At 35.9% G+C, this 10,870-nt stretch overlaps 1 protein-coding gene across 1 annotated transcript; it reads right to left on the bottom strand.

The window, feature by feature from the left end:
- Positions 1-739: 739 nt before the first annotated feature.
- LOC117338106 (HAUS augmin-like complex subunit 4) lies at positions 740-9,124 on the bottom strand. The gene is made up of 9 exons (XM_033899305.1): positions 9,016-9,124; positions 8,164-8,300; positions 6,349-6,480; positions 5,664-5,801; positions 4,618-4,720; positions 3,435-3,574; positions 2,589-2,719; positions 2,088-2,156; positions 740-1,450 (listed from the first exon to the last, which is right to left on the bottom strand). The coding sequence occupies exons 1-9, from the start codon at positions 9,047-9,049 to the stop codon at positions 1,243-1,245; spliced, it is 1,092 nt and encodes a 363-aa protein (XP_033755196.1). The 5' UTR covers positions 9,050-9,124; the 3' UTR covers positions 740-1,242.
- Between the last annotated feature and the right edge of the window lie 1,746 nt (positions 9,125-10,870).

The following is a 10,870-nucleotide window of genomic DNA, read 5'->3' as shown; positions in this document are numbered from 1 at the left end:
AACACAATTGGTTACAGACTTCTGTCAACTAAGGTGCAAGGAATAACCACCATGGGAAAGACCCAGGATGGTAGAAGGAGGACGGTGTTCAAGTCAGAAAAATGGCATTAAGGAAACTTTAGGCACATGGATTTCTTCAAACCAAGATGGGATGGTTATATGGCTATTTTGACTTCCAATTAGTGCAAAAGGAAGGCATGTAACTATAGAAAGTGAATGTCCTTGTTTGAAATATTAACCTCTGTGAGTGACTTTTCTTTATATTCAAGGATTTGCATTTCGGATAGCAATGATGATATACCAGTTACATGTTGCTTATGAATTGTGATGAAACTGAATGCTTAATGTATTAAAGTTCCGGCTGTATGTTCTCCAAGGAATATAGAAAGACGATGTGTGGTAGCGAATTTACTCATGTTCTAACCCCCACAAATTGCTTATCTAGATTTTATCAAAACCCGACGGACGGTTTCTAAGGAGATAACATCCTTATGTCTTTTGTATGCTGTGGAAAATTATATGTGCAATAGGTCGCACATTAGTGATTTAGGTAAATAAACAACTGGATTGATTTTGATATCAATACAACTTATCGTTTCACCAACGATTTACATTTTTTGTTCTGATGTAATTCAATGCTGCTGTATTTATCATATAAATGACATTCCCAAGGAAACAGGACTAGTAGCTCTATGTATTATTTGTGACAGAGCCTTCAAATACAAACAAACGTCAATTATGGTACTGTATTGTCCATAGGTTTTTTTTCCATTTTATTGCATGGGAAAATATCACAGCTATAGTGTAGCATTACATATTAATGTCATGATGTGTTATAAAATAATTTAGCTTCTAAATGCTGCAACTTCATATCAGTTATGATTACGTTCTAGACAACTTGGTAATATATTTCGCTTAGATTCATCACTAATGAAACTAAATTGTGCCGAATGCTTCTTTGCTAACTTGTAACAAAACAACAAATACATGAGGCTTCTTCTATAAATTCTACAAATATGAAGTCAGAGACATAAAAAAACATTACCTTATCCAAAGATTTCTGGGTAACAGAGCAAGTTTTATAAGAATCTATACTGCTGGGCTCGAGTTATCAGAGTTGAAGATAAGATTTTACACTTCCACATAGATCAGGCAAACAATTTCATTGTCCGAGACATTTTCGATGAGTACTCAAAATATAGAGAGATGTGGCAGCATCAATCGCTCCAGTAGAAGTATATTTCAAGGTTTTACCACTGATCCACTTTTGTCACTGCCGTGATGAAGTTCTGCAAGAGCCCATTGCTTGTTGTCCTTCTCTTCCTTGAGTTTTCTGAATTCCTCAACCAGCTCATCAAATCCCATACCCACAGATTCATATGAACGTAAAGCCTGTGAGATGTGATGAAATTCTTTATCGCTGTCACGGAAATTTGTGTCCAAATGGTCTCTGTAATAACAATTTGTGATGTAGATCAATGATACCTCTTGGATTGAACCAGCGGCATGATGTAACAAACTGGATTAGACCCAGGAATTCAGCTGCAGTTGTTAACCGTACGGTTACTGTTTAATTCAAACAAGCATGCTGGGTATTACTAAAGCAAAACATGTCCCCTACCGACCCCCGTTCAAAATTGTTACAGTGACCTTGAACCCAAAACCCTGAAACTCAAACTTGATCTGTAGCTACTCATACTGAAGTTACATACCAACTTTCACCAACATACCATGAAGCACGCCTGAGAAAAGTGCGGAAAATTGAGTGGACAGACTGACAGGTGGATGGAAGAGCCAGACAGATGGACAGGGATGAAACCTAAAGTGTCCCTGGTTTCACCAATAGGGGACTATCAGATTTTCAATATAACTGTTTGGTTTAGATAGGGGACTATCAGATTTTCAATTTAACTGTTTGGTTTAGACAAGATACTTCAATACTTAGAGGTCAAAATAGTCAGGTTTCAGAGAACATGAAAATTATGACTGTGGATTATAGGTGATTGGTTCATCTTCACCTCAAACAACATTTTGTGTGGGATAATTAAGTCTCCCAACACAGTTACCTGATTCTATTGAGGACCTACCTGACAGAATGTAGAGCTTTCACTGTATCCTTGGTGTAAGTATCGCACAAAACCTGCATCTCTAACAATCTGAAGTATTAAAACAAATCTGTATATTAACCAAACAGTATATTGGATCGTTTTTTATTTGTCGTGTCCTAGGCAACACATAGCAATAGTCTGAGCTAAAAATACAGGTAAAAACATTACTTCCGTTTTGCGATTCCCACAAAACTTAAAAACAAATTTAAGGTACTTTTTTATGACATAACTCAAGTTTTCAAGTGAAAATGTGGAGGACAAAATATACTGGATGCTGAACCCCTCTCTTCGAAGTATTTTTAAAGAAAGGAAATTAACAAAATGGTTATTAATGATAGGCTGATTTTCTGCTTGTAAACTGAATGATGGGCACAGCGTAGGATAACACTCAAGCAGAAAATAGAAAGTAAAATCTTGTTTATCTTTATCTATATGTTCAGAGAGTGAAATTACTATTGTAATTATTCTCTGTATACACACCTGATCTTGAGACATAGGCCATCACATCTCCCTACCAGCCATTCTGTCGTGACAGTGTTTTGTTCAGTCTGGTTCTGAAATCTGTGTTTGGATACGACCTCTTCTAGTAACTCCAGGGACTCTATCAAAGTCTACGTACAATATAAAGCATATATGATATACTATACAACACACAAAATTTAACCTTGACCTTTGACCTTATTTTATTACCTTTTTATCAGTTTCACTTTTTTTCACAAGTTTTGTTATTTATGGATATAAACCATGGATATCATTGTTTTTTCTCTCTTTTTTTTAACAGCCCTGTTCTGATGCATACACAAACATTAATATGTTTTGCAGCACTAACCGAGCACTGTAAGCCATTAATTTATTGCCTCTTTCTGCAACAATATAATTGTACAAAGCATTAAGTCAGACTGAGAATAGATACTATCAATATGACAATTTATATTGCCTAGAACTTATAATTTATTTACTTAATTGATATTTGTCAATTATTGTTTTATTTTTCTCACAAAATTTACCAGTCAAATATTTCTAAATTACATCTGAAGGTTCTTTCTCTTTGACTGCAGCGTAGATTCTGCCATTCCCTTGCGGTTTTTAGTATCATTTGCTCCGAGGACAGGCGTGTGTATTCCCACGATACACAAAACGAAACTCCAAACATTAGAGAGTTCTCTTATTTACCGTACACAGCTGAGAACGTTCTCAGAAAGATTGATGAATACAGTTTTTGAATACGTTCTCACCGAGTACAGAATTGAGCATGAGCACAAAAGTTCTGTTTGAGCATGAGTACAGTTTCATGAATACAGGCCCAGGACTGTAATGTCAACTCACCTTATAGTACAACCAGAACTGTTTGTCCTTATCATGCTTTAGAGTTTTCAACTGAGCCTTTGTTTTCTGTAGCTGGTGTTTATCAGATTCCACAAGGGCAGGTAACTGTGTTGTAGGACTGAAGGACGTTTCAATGCCATCTTGTGGAAAAATTATAAAAAGTAATAGATAATATATGGGTAAAGTGTACACTGAATGAAATCTTTTGTGGAAGAATACTGTTTGATAAGATGCAACAGGGCCCTTCCCCCCCCCCCCTTTTTTTTAAAGACAAAACAATATATTTATGTCAACATACAAAATAATTTCTATGAAATTTCACCCATATGCCACCAAATATATTTTCATTCCAAAATTTTACACTGTACATTTCTACTTTTTTCCTGTTAATAACATTTTCCTATCATTTAGATTAATATTTTAACCAAAGATACAGATGCTGACCAGAAGTTTTAAGCACTGGATTTTATATTTTATAGACACTGTACATGTTCTTTGATAAAACTTATATTTTTCAAAACACTTAGATCATTTTGAAAATTTTAAATTCTTGAAATTGACTCTTAAGAATGATTCTTTGTTTTTATCAAATCAAATTGACAAAATATCGTATGAACAAGTGCAAAAAGCATTCATATACTAATGATGCAGTCAATGTGGTAAAACAATTTGTTTTTTAAGGTTATTTCAGAAATCCTTATTTAACATGATGTTCAAAATGTACAATTTTTCGAAAATTTTGTCCTAGTCCATCACTCAAATATGTTATCAGTGGCATAATCAATAATCATCGTGAAAATCACATTTGAATCTGATCAATTGCATTTCCTGGGGGGTCCCAATCAAGGGCAATAACTCTGTCAATAATCTAATCAAATTAAGTACTTGCCATAATGGTAAGCTGTGTATGACTTAATTTCTGTCTACAAAGTAATTATAATAAACAGGTTCAAAAATAATTAAGGCCAGATTAGAAATCAAGTATTCGAATTCCTTGCTAACCGATGAATAGCATCTTTTACCCAGCAGAACATAACATATTTGAGTAGATTAGACCTTACACATTGATATAAAAATTCTTATCTATTCGTAATTTTCAGAAGAAATGAGATTACATCTCTCTACCAAGTAAGTCAGGATGTCAAGAGTAGCCATGTGAAAATTCAAATATCAATATCCTTACCCTCATTTAGACCAGTCTGATGGAAGTTAATAAGGGTGTCACATTTCTCTGTTAGTCTCTTCTCGATGTCTGGGATCAGCTTTTGTTGTATGAAAGGAAGATGCTGAAAACATATATTACATTTGAATTAGTCATTGATAATAACGAGTAAAACAAGAACTGACAACATGAGTAACAATGAAAATATTTCATACAGAGAATAAACTTCAAACAGAAAAGTTCATATAAAAGAACTAAATGTGCATACAGAATGTTACAATCAGTGATCTTAATTTCACACGAGATTTTGTAATTTTGTGCTGAAATATGATTAAGCAAATGCGAGAGTTTCTACTCCGGTACTGTATGTCCAAGTTCTACAGCAGTAATTCTTGTCAGATATATTTGCTGTCATTGAGAATTCAAAGGATGAAGAAAAGAATTAAGCCATCAGTGAAAATGAGGAGTAAGAGAATTCAAAGTTATTGGTGGAGCTTGTCTATCTATAAGATTTATGATATAATCATGCAACACGTATACCAATACTTGGTTTGTTTTGTTTAACGTCCTAGTAACAGCCAGGGTCATTTAAGGACGTGCCAGGATTGGAGGCAGAGGAAAGCCGGAGTACCCAGAGAAAAACCACTGGCCTTCAGTCAGTACCTGGCAACTGCCCCACTTAGGTTTCGAACTCGCAACCCAGAGGTGGAGAGCTAGTGATTAAGTGTCGGGACACCTTAACCACTCGGCCAACGCGGCCCCTATATACCAATACAATAATAGTATTATTTTTCTTAGTATGATCAATGTAACATTCCTACCATTATACTGTATGATTACATATATAAATGTATAATGATAATGTGAAATTTCCAACTGTTCTGTTACATCAAGAGCTATTCAATTACCATATTTTTGATGGCATGCATACAGAGCTATTCAATACACACCTTTGTGTGGGCATACATCCAAATCTATTAAATACACATCTTTTTGTGGGCATACATCCAGAGATATCCAATACCTACTTTTGTGTGGGCATACATCCAGAGCTAATCAATACTCACCTTTTTGTGGGGATTTTGCTGGGACAGTTCTGCTTCACTCAGGCCCAAAAGTGTGTTTTTTGAGGAGGGATCTGGAGAGCAGTACAAGTAGTCGGATATCTCAGATCGTGTCAATGTCTCCTGTAGGATTGTGTGGAACTAGAGGAAAATGGAAACATAAAAGAAATGTTATTCATCATCCTGTTACCAGGTTACATGTTGCAAATCAATATATGCTTCTACTTTGGATGTCAGGCAGTTAAAATAAATATATATTAAAACAAATTCTTGTGGAAAAGCAGCTTTCACATGACAAGATGATATGTGCTATAAACTGATATCCATGTATATATAGGTATCTACCTGTCTACTGATGTCCATGTATATATAGGTATCTACCTGTCTACTGATGTCCATGTATATATAGGTATCTACCTGTCTACTGATGTCCATGTATATATAGGTATCTACCTGTCTACTGATGCCAATATCTTGTATATATATGTATCTACCTGTCTACTGATGTCCATGTATATATAGGTATCTACCTGTCTACTGATGTCCATGTATATATAGGTATCTACCTGTCTACTGATGTATATAGGTATCTAACTGTCTACTGATGTCCATGTATATATATAGGTATCTACCTGTCTACTGATGTATATAGGTATCTACCTGTCTACTGATGTATATAGGTATCTACCTGTCTATCTTCTGTACATAAAGCAGTGTCTTGAGATTTAATGTCATAATCATGTAGAAGTTCCTCGAGTTCATGGTAGAGAATTTTCTGCAATAGCCAACTGTGTTTTTCATGTTTCAGCTCTTCTTCTGCCTACAGAGAAATAATCATACAAAACATTATACATATTCCATATATTGCAATTAAATTTATCAACAACTTTACATTAGAAAGATTTGCCCACAGTTCTTGATAATTTTATATAATTACTGTTTTTAAAATGCTTCCTTTTTTCCAAAGAATTATAGCATATATGCATGAGGGATGATATGGATTTTATAGTTACTTACCAGTAAACAGCTGAAGCAAATATGCTTACTAGAAGACTGACTACAGCATTTGTTATTTATATATCTCAGTTTTGTTTTGTTTTTGTTTAACGTCCTATTAACAGCCAGGGTCATTTAAGGACATGCCAGGTTTAGAGGTGGAGGAAAGCCGGAGTACCCGGAGAAAAAACACCGTCCTATGATCAGTACCTGGCAACTGCCCCACGTAGGTTTTGAACTCGCAGTCACAAAAGATATCAGTAAGAATGGTTGTATAATTACCAACTGTAAGTAAGTGTATACATATATATGTAAATGTATTATCCACACTAAAATATCAAAGTGTCAAATGCATTTTAAACTAAATCACGCAAAATACAACAAGATTTTACATAAAAGGTGTTACACCATTAAAAGCCTATATAACTATTTGTCTCCAAAGTATATAAAATGGCACCCATATGAATGGTATAGAAATATTTCTACCACAATACGCTCTGTTATTCCACTCTCAAGCCATTGTATAGATGTGCCGACTGTTTGATAAATATATGTTATATACCACTGGTGGTATATGACCTTCTGGTCTTTTGATTGGTCAAGAATTCGAACTTTGACCCAAGCTGCAATTGTTATTGACGTCATCAATAATCGAATGACGTCACATCACCGGGTCCTGGACGTCACTGGTACACTTTTTTTGCATATGCGAAATTATACTTGACCACATTTCCCTTTGATTCAAGCCGATATTATTGTGGTAGAAACAGGTCACACGACTCATGATTGTTGGATATGGAATCTATTTCACAATCCTAAGTTATTTTTTAAAAGCTGCAAAAGACACTTGCTAAAGCTCGTGTCTTTTGTAACTTTTAAAAAACAACTTGCGAGTGGGAAATAAATTCCATATCCAACAACCACTTGTTGTGTAACCTCTATATAAATGGAATCAAAGGGAAAAAAAGAAAAACAATAACAGCATCCCTGAAATAATAAAGTCATGATCACTATTAATAACACATAGTAAAATATCTAGTTGTACGAGTCCTAAAGTAAGTAATTGTGAAAGAACAGGGAAAAACACATCGCTGCTCAATGCCTCGACAGGAATCGAACCCGAGTCACTGGCGTGATATGCCATGGAGGCCAGGTAGCTGAAATAGCTAGCTAGAGCTTCTTTAGAGTTTGGAGGTGCCAAGTTTGAGTCCAAGTCTGGTTGTTGAATTTTCAATTGGCGCCCAACTTAATACCTACAGAAGGTGTTATAAGGTTTTGTGTGTATTCTGTGTTAACGACTGTGTTGAAGGAGGCAGTAATGTCGCACAACTCGCTGGTATAATTATAAGCACAAATGGTAACGTGGGTCACATTTTACAGTACACTGTTATATATATGAGATCGATCGTACAAGTGTAGCCAGTGTACGTATATAAGCTTTGAATTCCAGCCTCACCTGGTCGTTGCATCTTTCCTTTCCTATTGCACATGTGCATAGTTATATTACCTGTTGGAGATCTTTATGTACAAGAGAGGACACACCCTCATCGTTGATGTGATTGGTCAGGACCGAGAGAAGATGCACAAACTCTGGGTTGCTCTCAACATCTTCAGCAGTTAACTCAACTCCTAAAGCTGTATTCACTACAAATCAACATAAAATGACATATAATATTTTATATACCCACAAATTGTGTAGTATTGCAAATGAGGACAAAATATCCAGGCCTACAACTGTATATATAATCATATATTTACATTAACATGTTTGGTATACTCCCAGGCACGTGTAATGGTAATGCATTTACGGAGCAGTTTTACTAACTTACGGGATGGAAATATTTTGCATATTGCCTTATTTCATAAATGTTGGACCATATCATACGTACAAAATGACTGTCAATCGGATCCACTTTCGTTTATTGCGGGCCAAATGGTTGGACCAGACTTGTTCGTTTATGAAATAAGGGCGGACCTGTAGATATTTTGCTTTCAGATAATCTTGCCAAAGAATTGCAAGGCCTGCATTAACAACTGCATTATATGCCTGAAAAATTACATTTAAAACAGACGAATCGGTTTGTTCGCATAATCGAACAGGCCCCGGGAGTCAGACTCATAGTCAGAGTTACTCATATACGTATATATTATGCATTTATGGCCCTGGATGCAGGGTAATATGAGGTCTTATTCCACCTGAATAGTGTGCCCATCCTGTTGACGGGCCCCGGGTCTGAGCGTGTAATCATGTAGGGTTTTCAGTTTCTATGACTGTCTGTACAGTGCACGAATACAATATAAAGGCATATATGGGTTTGATTAGATCAAGAAGGGAGGAAACAACCAATAAATCGTGTACGTTTGTCTGAGATGTCGGCGCTGTTGTTTTCCATCTTTTAGGTCCTAGCCAAGTTCGACATTGTACCTCCCGCTTCAAGCGTCATTTGGAGTCGGATGGGATAGACTAATAAAAGTACACTATCATGATTTTCCGGAATATTAAAAAATTCAACATAAAAAAAATCCTCATAAGAAAACATCTGAAATATTTCAATCTTACATCCAAGTTATTTGTGTATATGTTCTTCCGTTATAATAAATCAAATATTTTAGTTTATGATTGATAATTTAGCACAAACGAACATACACTCTGATCTATCAGAGTTGCTTCCCTTCGTTTCGCTGTGAGTGCTAGCTTGACCCACTGAATATTTCTTTCGGATCATTTTAATGTCTATCGTAAAGACTGTCAAAAATCCTTTGATGAAAACTACGGTGGTGTACGGAAGCTCTCTGCTTTCTATAGTATGATACCATAAACTCCCTTCATAACCAATTAAGATGTTAATTATCTGTGGCTTCCTTTAAAGACAAATTATACTAGTATCTCCGTCCATGGGTAAAACATAAGATAAAACAAACTTGTATGAAAAAGGGACCGCAAATACAAAAATGCAAACAAACAAAACAAAACGAAAACAAAACAAAAAAAAAAACAAAACAAAAATTGACCTTTCCATAATATTTTCTTAAATATATATATATGTTATTCAGAAAGCGCTACGTCAACCATACTGGCAACATATTTAGGGCATATTAATTCCCACGAATCACGAAGAAAACACAGTTGCATGAAAACATTTTGGTCTTAAATTAAGCAAAAAACGACCAGACTATAATGACGTATCATCTCTTAAAGTAGAAGGGAAACTAGTGTATGACCCTGTCTCCAAAGCACGTGTTTTAAATGCACAATTTCAATCGGTTTTTAGAAAAAAACGCAACATCTCTGGAGACCAGTTTCCCCGTCAATGTAGTGTAGCCCAGAGTAACATATCTGGGCCTTTGTACCTGTTATTGTGTGAGTGTGGTAGAATGGTGTATGTGGTCACGTGTGTAGTGTGCATGTCCTGAGTATATCTCAGGCTTGACCAGTGATCATGACGAACGGACTGTATGACTTGCCACGGACTTTACCCAACACTCCCTTCCTACTCGCCCTAAGCCCCGTGTTTCTACCCGCCAACAGTCACTCCAGACTGGGACTCGCAACAGTCCAGATCGACCAAACATATGTATCTAACATTGTTACCGCTGGAGTCATTCTTCACAGACTATGATCGGGGAGCCTGGTAAGTGTATATAGACTATTCTATATTTGTGTGTGATGGTTGTGTATTTATGTTGTAGGTTTTTCGTGTATACAAATAAACAAATAGTGAAGAGCCCATGCTTTGTGGTTGTGATTGCCCACCCCGGCTTACATAGTATGCCTTTCCATTCGGAATTTCCGGTCATGCCTGATATTACTATCAGAACAAAAGGTATTGCCCAGCTCTTGAGTAATCTAAATCCAGACAAAGCAGCAGGTCCAGACAGTGTGAAACCAAAAGTACTGAAAGGGCTTTCCCTTGAGATTGCCCCCAACCCTATTAATATTTTTCAACAAATTACTAAATCCTGCAAAGTCCATAAATTATAGGCAAATATCATTTACCTGTGTATTCTGTAAAATCCTAGATCACATTATAGTATCCAACATTATGAACCATAGCATCACATACCAACTCCAACACGGTTTCCGCAAATGAAGATCATGCGAGAGTCAGCTTTTAGATTTCTTAGAAGATGTATCACAGACTGTAGATGATGGAAATCAGAGCGATGTCCTCTTCATGGACTTCCCTTGACAGAGCAAATCATTTTCTACTCTG

Source organism: Pecten maximus, chromosome 11 (genome assembly GCF_902652985.1).
Source record: "Pecten maximus chromosome 11, xPecMax1.1, whole genome shotgun sequence".
In the NCBI taxonomy this organism is placed as follows: domain Eukaryota; kingdom Metazoa; phylum Mollusca; class Bivalvia; order Pectinida; family Pectinidae; genus Pecten; species Pecten maximus.
Note: the sequence above shows the minus strand (reverse complement) of the source record. Positions and strands in the feature narration are given on the sequence as shown.